This window comes from Thalassophryne amazonica, chromosome 7 (assembly GCF_902500255.1).
Source record: "Thalassophryne amazonica chromosome 7, fThaAma1.1, whole genome shotgun sequence".
In the NCBI taxonomy this organism is placed as follows: domain Eukaryota; kingdom Metazoa; phylum Chordata; class Actinopteri; order Batrachoidiformes; family Batrachoididae; genus Thalassophryne; species Thalassophryne amazonica.
In genome coordinates, this window is record NC_047109.1 from 24,038,173 (window position 1) to 24,056,215 (window position 18,043).

Here is an 18,043-nt window from a genome sequence, read left to right on the forward strand (position 1 = left end):
GCCAGATTTCTATAATAAAGCCAAGCAAATGGCCACTCAGCACTCCACAAAAGCAGCCCAATAATCAAAGTCAAAGAATGCAAAACATTTGTAGCGCTACCAGGCAGCAGTATAATTTGCAACACTTCAGAAGTAGCCAGATTCTGCCAAAAAAAAAAAAAAACCTGCAGACTTGCCAACATGGTTCCCAACAGCACAAGTGTATAATTTTAAACATTTTAAACATTCACCAAAATAGCAGTTTTTCATCACCTTTAACAAATACCTTTATATCACTTGCAATAGAAACAACAGTTGGCTAATTTATTGAACATTAGACCTTTTGATTTGCTGCAGGGACACCATGAGTCATTTCATAGGGTGTTGACAAAATCCCTCCTTTTAGCACCAAGACATTGACATAAATAGGCATGGGTCAGATTTTGGGCATTGACTAAATTCTGTGACCTTTTAACCTCTGGTGACCTACTTGTTGATCTAATTATATATCATGAGAAAGAGCATTTAAATACCAACATTTTGAGTGATAGTTTGTTGCTGTGGACTTTCAAGGCGAGGAGATACGAGGTCTATCAATAAAGTAATGGTCCTTTTTATTTTTTCAAAAACTATATGGATTTCATTCATATGTTTTTACGTCAGACATGCTTGAACCCTCGTGCACGTGTGAGTTTTTCCATGCCTGTCGGTGACGTCATTCGCCTGTGAGCACGCCTTGGGAAGGAGTGGTCCCGCCCCCTCATCGGATTTTCATTGTCTGGAAATGGCGGAATGAAAAGGATTTTTTTTCCATCAGAATTTTTTCAGAAGCTGTTAGAGACTGGCATCTGGAAACCATTCGAAAAATGTATCTGGCTTTCGGTGAAAATTTTACAGGCTTCACAGAGAATAAGGAATGTTACTACAGCTTTAAGGACCCCTTTAAGGACGCTCAGCGCGCCGCGCTCCGAGCTGCAACGATGCGGCACAAGCCACCGGACCATTTCTAAATGGATGGCTCTGTGGATACGAGACCGTCGTGTGCTCTTTCTCTGGTTATAACAAGAGCTGAACATCAGCCATTTTCCGGCAGATTTCACTTTTAACAAGAGATTTTGTCATGGAAAGCCGTGCGGAAGCTTCGTGCATAAAGACTGATTCGCTTTGGAAGCGAGACAAAGAAACACCTCCGTTTCGGCGTGTCAGAGGACAAGTTTGGACATGTCTATCTCAGCTTTCAATGCTTACTAGTCCAGTAAGTATCAGAGAAATTGTGGAGAGCTGGACGGGACCACTCCTTCCCAAGGCGTGCTCACAGGCGAATGACGAAACCGACAGGCGTGGAAAAACTCACGCATGCGCACGAGGGTTTAAGCATGTCTGACGTAAAAACATATGAATGATATCCATATAGGTTTTGAAAAAAATAAAAAGGACCGTTACTTTATTGACAGACCTCGTATTACTACATTTGCTTCTCCTACCCCCAAAACATCGAAAAAAGTGTGTTACACAAGTAGAAATACCCGGGAATTAGATCTGTGTGTGGGTGTGGGTGTGTGTGTGTGTGTGTGTGTGTGTGTGTTGGGGGGGGGGCACAATGGGGGCACAATGGACTGTTGTCTTTGATGACTAATTAAGCAATATGGGATTCATCAAGCAGGTCTGCTGTACGCATGACTTTTTATGGAAGTATTTTACAACTTTGCTTACTGACAGCAACTCAAGGTCATCAATAAGGTAAAAACCAAACCCATTTTTAATATAAATGTTTTTTAATTAATTGAAGACTGTATCCAAGTATTGATAGCAATATTAGTAGAATTTGCTAAATGGAACAGTCCCATCAGCAATATGATGTTCAATATCTGTGCTCTGGTGTGGTTAATGATCACATGTACTTTGCCTGAGTCCAAGTGAACTATATCCAAGACCACTTCTTCAAGTGGACCCAGGCATAGTTAAGTGTACCGTATTCAGGCACAGAATGAAGTACCCCAAATAAACTGAACTTTAGAGAACAAATTTTCTGGTGCACAGTACAGATCACCTAGTGCAAGTGCACCCTACGTTTTCCAAGGTATGGACAAGGTTTCATACCATGACCTTCCAGGATGCACCTCCAGAAAGAGAGAACAGTCTACTGATACCAGATAGTATACCAGTGTGCCAAATCAACATGATATTACAACTCTGAATGAGAGCATGTTGGAAATTCAAGAGGCTTTTTTGTGCCACGTCAAATGATTAAACCGAAGTGAGACTAAGAGTATATGTACTTCAGAACTTACATTGTTTTGATATATTCAGACTGAAAGTGAAGCAGACTTTAAACCTGCTGTATTTACACATGGGATTTTGGTGTCACTGTAGCTACAAGTAGGTAGGTAGCTTGAAAACACAGCAAACATATACACGGTTGTTATTCACTTCCAGTTTCATGACTTTTCCACTCTACCTCTAAACGTATTCAGCTCGCGGTTTAGATCACATTTGCAATGCTTTGACTCAGAGTCTGACAGAATAAAACACTCATTAACAAGCAGTACACTGCAAACAGTACACTGCCAACACCTAAGTAAGCAACTCACAAACTTTGACTAAATGACTGCCATGGCAGGAAAACCTCTGACAAAACCACACACATTCAATCTCTTTTAGACAAGCGGCCTGGGAGAAGTTCTATGATGTCAAGGCAGACTAAGAGTTATGGTTAGAAAGACTTACGGTCATGAAGCCGTCCAGTAGACCAGAGTCAGGTTTGGGTGGCGCCTGTAGGCGTTCCATAGACCACTTCTCAATGATTGATGAGACCTGGCTGTTCTCAGTGTTCAAGATCCTGAAGCCAGTCATGTTCACACCACTGTATCGGTACGGCTCAACATCCAGTCCAAACAGATCCTGAAAGACCAACAACATACCTTGATGTGACAGCTTTGAACCAAATTCTAATCAACCATGTAGTTCAAATACAGCAACAAAAACATGAAGTGCTACAAAGAGCAATAGCTAGAACTGAAGCTCAACAGGGTTTGGGTCCAGCTAAGTCTCACTGTGTGGAGTATGCATGGTCTCCCCTCTGATCTGAAAAATCATTTTGTCTCCCTGGGCATGTATGGGAGACTAAATTGTATTTGACTTTGACTACTTTTCTTCCACAGACCTAAAATATTTAGATTGAGCTCATGAGTACAAATGTGAGTATGAACACCCTGACGTAAAGGGTCTGATGCTGGCCAATGTAGCAGATTCACAAAAATCTCTGTGAAACACCCTGCACTGTCTAGGGGTCCATATTTCCTCTCTGCCATGCAGGTCGACGTAGCCTAGCAGACAGTGCCATTGTACAGGCAAAGCTCAGCATTTGGTACTGGTCCACTGACTCACAAAGGATGTCCTTTGACATCCACCACTGGAGGGTGGGCACATTTGTAGCACACTCCTCAGAGCAATAGTTTAGTTTGGCAGAGTTGATTGGTGACTCAATGTTTGAGACATCGTGTGATGTAGCCTATTTAAACTCAACATAACTCTGCGATAGCGTCACTTGCTACTGGTGCATTGTCAAGACAGGTCCTACACATTCCTTCACATTTCTTCACATTTCTACAGAGGAGGTGGTGCATCCAGTCAAGCCTCTGATGTTGGCCAGTGGAGCCCGGCAGAGGGTAACAGAGAAGAAACCAAGCATTATATCAGTCCAGGTTTTGCATGCCATCCTTGTAAGAGTATTCTTTTTTTTTTTTTTTTTTGTAAAACTGAAGCATCTTATGAATGTTGAGTACTCTAGGAGCTGTGGTTGGTTGTCACAGAAGGGGGGGGGGGTAAAAAAGACAAATGCGCTCCTAGTTATGAATGGACAGTGAAATCAACTGATCATATAACCCGAACTTCATTAAGACGTGTAATTGTTTAAATACATTTGTATTGCTTCTCTCCCTCAGCCACAACTAGTCCCAGCAGAAGACTGCCCCTCCCTGAGCGTGGTTCTGCTGGAGGTTTCTTCCTGTTAAAAGGGAGTTTTTCCTTCCCACTGTCGCCAAGTGCTTGCTCACAGGGGGTCGTTTTGACCGTTGGAGTTTTTCCGTAATTATTGTATGGCTTTGCCTTACAATATAAAGCGCCTTGGGGCAACTATATAAATAAAATTGATTTGATTTGATTTGATTTATATTTTTAAACTTTAAAAATACAGGTATGACACAAGAAAATGAAAACAGTTGTGTCCATTGTGGTCCATTTAAGAATCAAAAGACAAAATAGAAGTAATAATAATAAAAGAAAATAATATTAATATATAATAAGTCTGATGATGATGATTATTATTATGATTATAATAATAATCATAAAAATAATGATAATATTAATGGAATCTTCCATGCCCTAATATCTATCTGTGGTCCAAATTTCAGTGAGAATCTGTGAAGTAGTTTTGACGTAATCTTTGAAAGCCTATATAAGGTGAAATTTTGATTCAGAATTCAGATCCAGATCACCCCAAAAATTGAATAGACTCTTCCATGTTCCATATCTATCTGTGGTAAAAAATTCTTCAAAATGCATGTAGTAGTTTTGACATAATCCTGCAAAGCCTGTATAAAGTGAAACTTGATCCAGTGTCTGGATCCAGATCCAGATCACCTCCAAACTTTAATGGAGTCTTCCATGGCCTAATATCTATTGTGAAATTCTCATGAAAATCTGTGCAGTAGTTTTCAAGTAATCCTGCTAACAGTAATCCTACAGACAGACAAATAAATACATGCCAATGATTTTATTACATCCTTGGTGGATGTAAAAATCGCAGGCTACCATGATTACAATTTGCAGAAATTTTCAATATAGATGATTCATAATAATATTGACAAACAGACTGTGCTTTATCTGATTTTTACTAAAATAACTGTGAATGATTTGATTGGTTGATGAAATGATCTGGGTAAAATGTAAATGTAAATGATATGTTGACTGTTGGACCTAGCTGTGAAAGAAAGTGAGAAGTGGAAAAAACTATGTTGAACTAAAACATGGATATACAATGTTTCTTTAATCAAGGACCATGGGGGGTCCTCGAAGAAATTAAAAGACAGAGTAAAAGAAACACTGAATTTCACTGGATACCTCACGTTAGCTATGAGTTGCATGTCCTGCTGGTAACAGTTAACAGTCTTGAGACAATGTTTAGCTGATACTTGCATTTGGTGCATAAAGGAGGGGCATAAAGTTTTTAAATCCTATTCACCAGCCCAGTATTAGAGGTGCATTTCAACTGCGCTCACATAAATTTAACATGTGCTTTCTTCAAGTGTCAAACATGAGAAGATTACGTCAACCATTCAGATTTTTAAATATCCGGGTGGGGGGGACCCCCGATTAGATAGGACTTTACACTTCTGGCCTAAAAAAAGTGCTCCTCTCAGAGCAATGAAAGACCCCTCTGCAAATCTTTGACTGGTGCCAGGTCTGCTCAGCTGATACACACAAGGATGCATGTTAGTACTCACATTCCTCATCTCTAATGAAATTGAAGGAAATCCTCCTGTCCTGTACGCCAATAGCATTTCTTGTATATTCGTCCGTGAATTGTTCTGTGAATTGTTCTGTAATTTATGTTTGTAGCATGGCCCAAGCAGAGGGTCACCCCTTTGAGTCTGGTCTGCTTGAGGTTTCTTCCTCAGAGGGAGTTTTTCCTTACCACTGTTGCTCTGGGGGTTGGTAAGGTTAGACCTTACCTGTGTGAAGCGCTTTGAGGCAACTCTGTTGTGATTTGGCGCTATATCAATAAAAATAAATTGAAATTGAAATTGAAACTGAATTGAAAATATTAAATCAAAATTAAATAAAAGATACAAAATTGAATAACATTGGTTTTGCAGATGGGGATGACCAAGATAGGGTCTAGGACCAGCAAGAGCCTGTCTGCACCTGAGTGGATGTGGAGGAGAGCAAGTTATTGGTGTTGCAGTAATGAAGTGCTCAGCTGCTTCACCTCAACTTTGCTTGTGCACTTTGATGCTTTGCGCACAGATCCATTTCCTCACCTGAAAACATCTCACTTCTGTCACCTACCAAGTTTGGCATCAAAATATCAATGTGACAGACTGAAGACCACAACGGTCTTACAGGCAGTGACACATGACACTAGTAAGTCCCTTCGGCTGCTCCCTCGTTTGCACTCGGGGTTACAGCAGATTCAAGGTGGATCTGCATGCTGAATTGGCACAAGTTTTGCACCTGATGCCCTTCCTGACGCAACTCCACATTACGTTGAGAAATGTTGCAGGGGCGGGATTTGAACCGGGAACCTTACGCACTGAAACCAAGTGCACTAACCCCTTGGCCACCACCCCTCAGTGACACATGACACTGCAGACCAAATACAACCCGTTGATTAAACACCATGCCCCCAATGATGCGCTTTAGAATGTGCTTCATAGATCGACTAGATATGGCCCATCACCTCCCATTCTGTAGAAGGTGTTTGTGATATTTTGGAACAAACACTGCTGCTTGTATTTTGAGGACAAGTTCCTTTGAAACATACATTCTTCAGATTTTCATCATAATGTCTAAAGGGGCTCATTTTCACTTTGAAATGAAACATCTAAACATACATATTGTTCCTTTGGAGCCATTCAGCTTGGCATAAGATAATTAAAAATCCCTCTGGTGTTTTCAGGAAGATGAAGAACAAATGCAAACATGAATGAGGCTGGGGAGGTACAAACAGAGGGCTGTCTTGTCATTTTCCACCGTTATGTTTGGCAGACGACGAGTGCCTCTCTGACAGCGTAGTTCTTCCAGAACACAGCCATACTGAGGCCGCATATGGCAAACATTTTCTGCCAGATTTGTTTGTAACAGCTCGGTGTTGTACTGTATGTACAGTTTGATCAGTCACACCTGTCACGTGAAGACAGTGCAGACCAGATGATTCCATCATAATCATCATTTACACCACCAATAAATAATAACACCATCTGTTAGCAGTTTGGTTTTCTCTATGCTGTGTTTTCAGGAATCACGGTACAGAGTGTGTACATGCAGTTTGGTTCATGTACACTTGGACACTGACATTCTCAAATTTAGCTGTATATCACAGCATTTTAGCACTGAATGCAAATAAAGACTGTACAATATAACATAAGAATCTACAGCACTGTGGACCCCCATGTTAAACTGCATCATATGCTTGGACACACCCGCAGTAGATTTATGGCATCTGTGCAGCTCACTTGGTTGTGTACTGAAATGGGCAAAAGTGGCATCTAGTGGTAGAAAATTATTCAAAACTCCTTAAAAAATGCAACAACAAACATTGCAGCTAATGAAGGCAATCCATCCATCCATTTATTCCAGTCAAGGGTCAGGGGGGTAAGGGTCAGAGGCTGAGTACACTCTGGACAGGCATTTCTTTACAAAAACAGAACAGAAACAGAACAAGAGCAATCAGAGACTTCTGATGTCTGCCAATCCAGATCCAGATCCCCTCCAAAATGCAGTGGAGTCTTCCACGCCCTAATACCTTTATGTGGTGCAAATTTGGTGTGAATACGTGAAATAGTTTTGAAAAAAATCCTTCAAAGCCTATATAAAAAGAAATCTTTATCCAGAATCCAGATCTGGAACCGGATCACCTCCAAAATTCAATGGAGTCTTCCATGCCCTAATATCGATCTGTGGTGCAAATTTGGTGAGAATACATGAAGTAGTTTTGAAGTAATCATTGAAAGCCTGTATAAAGTGAAATCTTGATCCAGAATCTGGATCTTGATCTGGATCACCTCCAGAATTCACTGGAATCTTCCATGCCCTAATATATATCTGTAGTGAAAATCTGGTGAGAATCCATGAAGTAGTTTTGACATAATCCGTCAAAGTGTATCCAGAATCTGGATTAGCATCTGAAACACCTCCAAAATTTAATGGAGTCTTCCATGGCCTAATATCTATCTGCTAACAGACAGACAGACAAAAAAAAAACAAAAAAAAAACGGATTATTTTATTACATCCTTGGCAAATGTAAAAATAAAAACAGAAGATCAACAAAAACTGTCTTTGAATGTTGGAGGTGATCCAGATCCAGATTCTGCATCAAGTTTCACTTTCTAGCCTTTTTTTTTTTCAAGTTTTTGTTTTCTCTTGGTGCATGACAATCACACAGTACTTTGCAGCATCAACAAGCAGGGCTCCCGTAAGCAAATGAAAGTACTCATAGCACTAAAAGACGTGGAAGCGCTCATAAAGAAAAAAATAAATACTTAAATAGAATAATTAAAAACAAAAGAAATATCACAAGGAAGAAAATCTCCCATGGTCCCGCTGACGGGCAACACCACCAATGCAAGACCAAAATGACTCCCAGTCTGGTGCTGTGGTACCATATCCTTGTTATTTAACTTATAAATCATACATTCATATAAAGCAGCCTTTATCATCATGTTCACCCATTCTTTATACTGTGGGGCTTTGGGGGTTCTCTAATGTTTAAGAATAATCCCAGCTGCCACTGAAACCCCAACCATGACAACAGAGAGTTTCCCTTTGATATGTTAGCTATCTGTCCTTTATCACCCAGTAAACGCAGTCTTGGACAGAGTGGCACCGTTCTTTTGGAACCAATCACTTAGAATGCGTACAACAACCATCTAGAAGCTTTTGAAAATTGGACATTCCCACAGGCAGTGTATCAGGGTACCGTTATCATTTTGACATTTCCAACACAATGACTTATTCAAAAGGCCTACTCTATTCAGTCTCACAGGAGTCCAATAATATCTTTGTACAATCTTATATTGTGTAAATTTGCCTTTACATTCCCTTAAAAATTTCCACATAGTAAGATTATTTTCATCCATTCCTCATTCCCGAAAATGACCCCAAAGTCCTTTTCCCATAAAACCTTTTTAGATCAGTGCTGAGGACAGAATTAATTCTTCTGTAGACTATTGAGGCTCTGTGATGATGAGGTGGTAAAACCAAATACTCTGAAATATAGTTGTCTTCCATTTGTCTAGTGACATAACACAGTTTCTTATCTGAAGATATGTCCAAAAATGGTCCTTTCCCTTTAGGTTATATTTACTTAATATAACCCCAATTCCAATGAAGTTGGGACGCTGTGTAAAATGTAAATAAAACAGAATATAATGATTTGCAGGTGCCTTTCTGTGTGGAGTTTGCATGTTCTCCCCGTGTTTGGATGGGTTTCCTCCGGGTCCTCTCCAGTTTCCTCCCACATCCAAAGACATGCGGGTTAGGTGGATTGGAATCTTTAAATTGTCCATAGGTGTGCGTGTGGGTGTGAATGTGTTTGTTTGTCTGTTTGTGGCCCTGTAACAGGCTGGCATCCTGTCCTGGGTGTAATCCGCCTTGTGCTCTATGACTGCTGGGATAGGCTCCAACCCCCCGAGACCCTTAATTGGACTCAACGGTTGAAGATGCATGTGTGTGAGTGTGTTTTACTGTTTTGGCACTCTGGCAAAACAATTTACTTTGGGATTAATAAAGTTATTATTATTATTCTTATGATGTGTAATTGACGCCTGATACCATAACAGTCTGTGTTGGAAATGACGGAAGAACTGGATTGCATTTTGTCTGTCAAAATATGTCATTCTTGGTATGAAGAGCAGACAATCCAAGAATTAACGTCCCTCTGTTCCCTGTTCCTCTGTACATGAACCATGTGTCATTACCAACAAGGGCTTTTGCACAAAGTATTCAATGAATTTAAGTAAGCAGGTTCAATACTTTTTCTCTGTGTCATTCCATTTTATTACATATACTGTAACATAATTTCTATAGTTATTTGTTTTGGTTTCTTTGCATGTGTGGAAACATGGGTTGTTGACAGCATCTGGTGAAAATTCCCCATCAATAACACCTTTACAAAAATATTTGCTGGGAAAAATGGTGACGTGTTTAATACTTATTTTACCCACTGTATGTGGTGTAGCAACCTTTAAACTGCTTACAGAAGAATCCAAGTGATTAGTTCCTCCAAACCCACACCTCATCTCTGTCAGGGTTTGGGGTTCTGGGTTATGTTTTATTATGCAGAATTTTTGTTCTGTGTGGTGTCTTCCTTGTTTATCATTTTCTGGTGGGAGTTTTCTGTCACTGCTTCTCTTGGCTGTCACTTGGTGCTTGGTGGTGGGCGTTTTCCTTTGCTCTTCCACTCCCTCACATCTACTTTGTATTTAAACCTCACCTTGTTCACTTCCTCTCCGCCAGATTGTTGTGTTTTTTGCCTTCGCTTCCAGCCTTCTTCAGAGTCCTTGTTTTTGATTGTCCTGCTGTGTTTTTGAACTTCCTGCCTGCATCCTCCACCTCACCCTAGCCTGATGTTTTTGATACTGTTGCTTATTCTGGACTGCCTACTTGTGTGCTGACCTTTGCAAGTATATTCACTAAAGCCTTTTAAACATCAAGCTCTGGTGTCTGTGTCCAGCATTTGTCTCCAGTTGTTTCTGGTGTAACAGTATATCTTCCCCCCATATATTCCCCTCCACCCTGGAAATCTTCCCCCTCCCCACCCCTAAAAGGCAACATTCCATAGGGCAGCACTGATTGAAGCTTACCCAAACCTTGATAAGGCCCAATCAGGATAGACCAACCTTTAAACTCTACGAGGTCTGTCCAAAAAGTATAGGTCCTTTTTATTTTTTTCAAAAACTATATGGATTTCATTCATATGTTTTTACGTCAGACATGCTTGAACCCTCGTGCGCATGCGTGAGTTTTTCCACGCCTGTCGGTGACGTCATTCGCCTGTGAGCACTCCTTGTGGGAGGAGTCGTCCAGCCCGTCGGAATTCCTTTGTCTGAGAAGTTGCTGAGAGACTGGCGCTTTGTTTGATCAAAATTTTTTCTAAACCTGTGAGACACATCGAAGTGGACATGGTTCGAAAAATTAAGCTGGTTTTCAGTGAAAATTTTAACGGCTGATGAGAGATTTTGAGGTGATTCTGTCGCTTTAAGGACCTCCCACGGAGCGAGACGTCGTGCATTTTATGTGTCGGACGCAGCCCGGAGAACCGACCAGCGTTTGAAGGACCCAGTCTAAAATAAGCAGAGCACGGTACAAAGGATAACAGAGTTTAATGAACATAACAGTGCTGTGAAAAATATAGAAGTGCGCGGTCTGGCATGGTGGATTGCGGTGCGCTCCCAGCAGCGCTAACGGTCCGGAGCCAGAACTGGTTCGGACCCAAGGACCCCGCCGACACCCCCCAGGTGGCCGCGACAAACCGAGTCTGTGAAAGAAGGAATCATTATGTGAGTCCACACTCAACACACAGAGAGAACGCTCAAAGGTGTACAAACAGCAAACACTTCCTGGCTTAATTACTAATCAGCTTCCCACCCTGCAGGCATGGAACATCCAGTTCACAAACTCACTGCAGCGGAAGCTGATTTAAACGACCAACATACAGCTCAATATAATAAGGTGTGAGGGACACCACATATACTGACTGTATAAATGTTAGTCACAAAATCTAATGTACCTCAGGAAGTGTGCTGACGAGCGTGAGACCTCACCCTCTCCTCTTTCACAGACCATGCATCAAACCTGGACGTTCTCTGCATCCACTGATGATGAGATGGCTCCCGAGACGACGATCTCACCCGTCTGGTCACAAGGTCGAGTCTCTGGCAAATACACACTGTGTACTCCAGTCTTAAATGCCACCATGTTCCAATCCATGTAGATGCACCACAGCTGTGAGTCCTGACGAGCCGCAGGTGATCAGGGTGAGGTCCTGATAAACTCAGCTACACAGCCACTCAGTCCCAAATGCAAGCCACCTGGAAGGAAAAACAAAAGACAGAAACAAAAAGGCAGCCAGGACCCCCAGCCATACAACAGTGCAGCGCTCTCAGGTGGCGTCGTCAGCCTGTTTCAAGCTGAAAACCTCCACATTTCAGGCTCTATTGATCCAGGACGTCGTGAGAGAACAGAGAAGTTTCAGAAGAAGTCGGTTTCAGCATTTTATCCGGATATTCCACTGTTAAAGGAGATTTTTTTAATGAAAGACGTGCGGACGGGTCCACGCCACAGGAAAAACACCTCTGTTGGAAGCCTTAAGGACAAGTTGGAACATGTCCAGCTGTTAAACAATTTCTCATATACTCCACTGAAAGCCATCAAAAGCCGCCTGGATTTTACAAATGGTTATCAACACGGAGGTGTTTTTCCTGTGCCGCCGCTCCGCGCCGGCTGCGTCCCGACGCGCGGACCCGTCCGCACGTCTTTCATTAAAAAAAATCTCCTTTAACAGTGGAATATCCGGATAAAATGCTGAAACCAACTTCTTCTGAAACTTCTCTGTTCTCTCACGACGTCCTGGATCAATAGAGCCTGAAATGTGGAGGTTTTCAGCTTGAAACAGGCTGATGACGCCGCCTGAGAGCGCAGCGCGACGTCTCGCACCGTGGGAAGTCCTTAAAGCGACAGTGTCACCTCAAAATCTCTCATCAGCCGTTAAAATTTTCACTGAAAACCAGCTTAATTTTTCGAACCATGTCCACTTCGATGTGTCTCACAGGTTTAGAAAAAATTTTGATCAAACAAAGCGCCAGTCTCTCAGCAACTTCTCAGACAAAGGAATTCCGACAAGGGGCTGGACGACTCCTCCCACAAGGAGTGCTCACAGGCGAATGACGTCACCGACAGGCGTGGAAAAACTCACGCATGCGCACGAGGGTTCATGCATGTCTGACGTAAAAACATATGAATGAAATCCATATAGTTTTTGAAAAAAAATAAAAAGGACCTATACTTTATGGACAGCCCTCGTATATTTCATGGATGTTTTATGGTTCTAGATAAAGCACAGTTTGATTGACGTTGAATGATATTGGCATTATTTCTGAATGTATCTAAAGCTATCTACAATAGTAATATTTCCTATTCTGAAGAATCTTTAAGTCCCCCTTCCCTGATTGACAACCTGAAATATGACAGAACAACTGTCCATGATGGGGTGGGGGGTAAGATATCGTGACCTGGATATCCCACCCCCCTACACACACACCTCAATATCAAGAATATATATTGCCAAATTCATCCCACTATAAACTTGGCTGTATTAAACAATGATGGCGCAAGCTTCCCATCAGGATAGAGCAACCTTTAAACTCTATATTTCATGAATGTTTTATGGTCCCAGATGAAGTGGTCAGACACTTCAGAATGGAGGATGACAATGTTGTTTTCCACTGTTTCAGCTATATATTAATCTGAAATGAAGTAGTTGATAATGCTACAGCAGACTTGCTTTGCAGGGGTGGGGGTTAAGATATCCAGGTCAGGATATTTTACCCCCTTCCCAATCATAAATGGGGACGTCAAATAATACATGGGCAGGGAAGAAATTATAGATGTGAATTGAGAGAATTTACACAAAAAGGAGTCAGACACTTCAGAATGGAGGTTGAAATGTGTGATAGTACTGCAGCGGACTGGCTTTGCAGGGGGTGGGGGAGGGAAGATGTCCATGGTGGGGGGGTGGGGGGGAGATATCCAGGGTGGAAGGTAAGATAGGATATCTTCCCCCCAGGTGGACTCTCAAAGGACTTTTTGAAGGACTCTCAGACAGCATCAGGGATCAGTTGATCGCTGTGAACCTTCCTGAGGATGTCAACGCAATGATTGCGCTCACCATCAGAGTTGACCTAAGGATGTCAGACCAGCCATGCAGGGCAGACCACTCTTCCAGCCACAGCTTCCGACCTGCCAGTGCAACCTGGTCCAGTTCCGGTCCATCCCATATCGATTCTGAAGACCCATGCAGCTGGGATGTACCTGGCTTTCCGCCAAGGAATGCCTCTGCTGACAGAAAGAATTGACGATGCTTCTACTGTGGAGATCTGGGTCACAAGATCTACAGTTGCCAGGTCAGGGGTGCCCCCACGTGAAATAAGCCAGGTATTCGAGTAAGTCAAAGCTCTTATTTTTTTCTGTTTCTGGCCAAAACATTATCAACACTCGGTTAACTTACGAACATTCTTCAGTGGCTGTGCCTGTATTTATGAACTCCGGATCAGATGCTAATCTGTTATATTCCTCTCTTGTTAGAAGCCTGCATCTTAAATTATGCTTCTTACCATGCCCTCTGGTGGTGAAAGCAATCGATGTTAGCTCCCTGGGACAGATTACTCACCAGACCCAGTCATGTCAATTAACTGTAGATAATCATTCTGTGGTAATTAGTTTTCATGTTTTTGATTGTATGACTCACCCGGCTATATTTGGGCACCCTTGGCTAAAACAACATAATCCAACATTTGATTAGTCAAGTGGTATGATTAGTTTCGTGGTCTCCTAATTGCTATAACTCCTTCCTCGTGAAATTGTCTGTTCCTCCAGAAACCAACAGCCCGGACTTTACTGGAATGCCTGCATGCCACCATGATCTTGCTCAGGTCTTCAGTAAAAACAAGGCCAAGTCACTGCCACCTCATCAAAGCTATGGTTGTGCTATAGACTTGTGTACTGGTTCAAATCCCCCTTAGGGAAAACTGTATTCTTTGTTGGCACCTGAACGCCAAGCTATGAACGACTACATTCAAGAATCCCTAGCCGCCGGACTAATCCAACCATCTTCCTCTCCTGCAGGTACACAGGTACAGGATTTTTTTGTAGAGAAGAAGGATAAGATGCTACATCCCTGCATTGATTACAGAGTCCTCAATGAAATCACAGTTAAGAATCGGTGCGCCCTCCCTCTCATGGTTTCTGCTTTAGAGTGTTTAGAGGGTGCTCACCAAATTGGATCTGCATAACACGCACCACTTAGTCAGGATCAGGGAGGGGGACGAATGGAAAAGGGCCTTTATTACACCCACGGGGCACTATGAATACTTAGTGATGCCGTTCAGGCTTACAAACTGTGTTCCAAAACCTGATAAACGATGTTCTCTGAGATTATCTAAATACGTTTGTCTTTGTCTATCCTGATGATATCTTGATTTATTCCCCCGATGACGAGATTCTGTTGCTACTCTAGAATCAGTTGTATGTCAAGGCAGAGTAGTGTGAGTTTCACAACCCCGCTGTATCTTTTCTGGGGTTTGTGTTATCTGAAGGGGAGATCCAGATGGATCCCAAAAAGGTTGCTGCCATTGCTGATTGGGCAGTGCCTCCTTCCCGTAAGGAGGTCTAGCTTTTTCTCGGGTTCACCAATTTCTACAGATGGTTCATTAGGAACTTCAGTAAAGTGGTGCCCCCCCCTACATAATTTGACCTCCATCCACAAGTCAATCGTTTGGACTCCGGAATGCGATGTAGCTTTTCATATGCTAAAGGAACGCTTCTCTGCAGCCCCCGTGCTGATCCTTCCTCACGCCGCCTGGCAGTTTGAGGTTGAAGTGGATGCCTCTGACATTTGTGTGGGGGCTATTCTGTCTCTGGTCAGTCCCTCAGGCAATAAATTACACCCATGCACCTACCTCTCCAAGAAACTGACAGGTGAGTGTAATTACAATATTGGCCATCATGAATTGCTAGCGAATAAAGTGGCCTTGGAGGAGTGGCGTCACTGGCTTGAGGGGGCACAGTTGTATTTCTTCATATGGACTTACCACAAGAATCTTGAGCACTTGTGAAAAGCCAAGAGGCTTAATGGCAGACAAGCTAGGTGGGCTATTTTTTTTTTTTAGTAGCTTCAACTTTGTTCTGTTATACCATCCTGGGTCTAAGAATGGAAAACTGGACACTTTGTCTCGCAAATCTGACCAATTCGACCTTAGAGCCCTCCAAGGTGTTACCTGCAATTTGCTTTTTGTCTGCGTTAACCTGGAATATTTAAACCAAGGTTAAATGCAGCCTCCCGTGGGCAACCTGTTCCTCAAGACTGTCCGTCCGACAAGCTTTTTGTCATGGATCGTCTCGGGGGAGGTTAGTCGGTGGGCCCATAACAGACCATTTTCATGCCATCCAGGGATAAGAAAGGACAGTTTTTGTTATGCACCACAATTTTTGTGGCATCAAATGCATGCGGACATAAGTGACTACGTTAAGGGCCCCTTTACACATAGTGCGAATTTAGTTGAATTGTGCATGAAGTGCGCATGAAGCAGGAATCATATGCAAAATGTGCAAAATCGTAGCTGTCTTGAACACCTCATAAACATGTTGCTACAACTATTTGCACACAACAGCTGAAAGACAGAGTGTGCGCTGTGAGAGCCCATTGAACCCTCTCGCAGCAGGTGTCGGCCAAATTTCATCTGATACACATGGACATCTAACACCACTCGTTTGGCATTTATAAAATGTGCAGGCTTCGGTACTATCGTCACAAAAACAGTCAGCAGACAATCACTGTCGAGCTGGTTGTGAAATCTGTCTAAGTACCCCACCACTGTGGAGTTGCAAAAAGCCACAAACATGTGGTGCATGTATCTCGCACGTGTGCAAATAAAATACTTATATGTATGTACAGATCTGATCACATGGGGGCCGCATGCTGGGAGCTAGATGGCAGCTCAGTGTACACATTACAAACACAGACCACCACCACCAGGGCAGTTATATAAATAATTATGACAATACCTACATACGCAATTACATAACAAATAACGTTGGTCTGGGCACTGAACGGACAGAGGGCGTATTTGCTCCTCTGCTCCTTGACGTCTCAGCTTCCATTTCATGTTTGGAAGGACTTGAATTTACAAGATTCCTCCATGACGTGCGTGTCTCTGTCTGCTGTCCTCACGTGGAAATATATAAAACATCTTTCGCCTTTACGCCGGGCTGTAGCGAACAGACACAGCATACCTTGTCCATGTCTTTGTTGATTTCACACATTTTTCTGCACAGATTATAGGTCAGCAAGGCACAGTGGTAAAGTTTCCGTCTGATAATCAGAGTTTATGGCTTTGAATCCCGTGAGTGACATTCTTTTAACCACGGTTATTTAACTGCGGGGTTCTGTATTGCGTCCCCTTTTATATTATTTATATCAACCCAGTGATATTCACTAATTATACACATATTTTTATTTTATTGTTCTCCACATCAGTGGCACGATGTGGTGCAGCTGCTCGCACTGTGTTCCGCCTCGAAAGACACTGTCGCATGCATGAACCACTGGGTGTCGGCACAATGTTTTCATGGTACGTTCATACGAGCTGTTTCGCCGTGAGTCTTCCTGAGTTGTACTTAATCGTACTATGTGTGAAGGGGCCCTAATGCTTGTCAGTACTGCACAATGCACAGGTCCTTCACACAGAGTCCACAAGGAAAATTACTCCCACTCCCGGTTCCTAAACGTCCTTGGTCATACACCTCTTTACATTTTGTTATGGGTCTCCTGCCATCTAATGGTAATACGCTTGTGTTGTCTATCAGAGATTGTCTAAGATGTGTCACTTTGTTCCCCCTCCCCAATCTTCCCTCGGTCAAGGAGACAGCCGAGGTCATGTTGACAAATGTTTTTAGACTACATGGATTCCCACATAATTATTCTAAGTCAATATAATACAGAACATGAAACAAAAAAAAAGAAAAAGAAAAACAACCTGACATCAGTGTGTGAGTGTTTGTGTGAATGGGTGAATGTGAGGCATTACTGTAAAGTGCTTTGAGCTTCTGATATAGATGGAAAAGCGCTATATAAATGCAGTCCAGTCCAAAAAAGATGAGACCAACAAAATAAAAAATCTATAATTTCATGTCACAGTGAACGATGCTGTTATCTGGTTTCCACAGAGATAAATATAAAATGAATAGCAGACGAAAATGAAGATTGAAGAGGATCATCATCTCATTTTTGGGGTGTTGTATAAATCTTCATGGGGACATGGAGCTGTGATTTAGGCCTGATGACAAAGTGACTCTGCAGCTCTCTACTTACCAGTGTGGTGAAGATATAGTGATAATACTCTGTCATCATCCCCATGGCGAGAGCCTAAGAAAGAGCATGACAGAAAGAGAGAGAGACAGATTGGAAGAGAAGGAGATTTATAAATGAAAAGAGAAGCCAAACAGAAGGCAGTGAATATTTTCTCATTTTTATGTGTGTTTGTGTGCCTGGTTGTATTACCGTGTAAT

The 18,043-nt window shown here is 42.2% G+C and overlaps 1 protein-coding gene across 5 annotated transcripts in view; it reads right to left on the reverse strand.

Moving 5' to 3' along the window:
• The window catches only part of LOC117513713 (glutamate receptor ionotropic, kainate 2), a 1,177,061-nt gene that overhangs the window by 688,931 nt on the left and 470,087 nt on the right, over positions 1–18,043 (reverse strand). For all 5 annotated transcript variants that reach the window (XM_034173955.1, XM_034173957.1, XM_034173956.1 and 2 more), the window contains exons 6-7: positions 17,847–17,900; positions 2,707–2,880 (exon numbers count right to left, since the gene is read on the reverse strand). In XM_034173955.1, the coding sequence (XP_034029846.1) occupies positions 2,707–2,880; positions 17,847–17,900 (228 nt within the window). The remainder of the gene's footprint in view (positions 1–2,706; positions 2,881–17,846; positions 17,901–18,043) is intronic.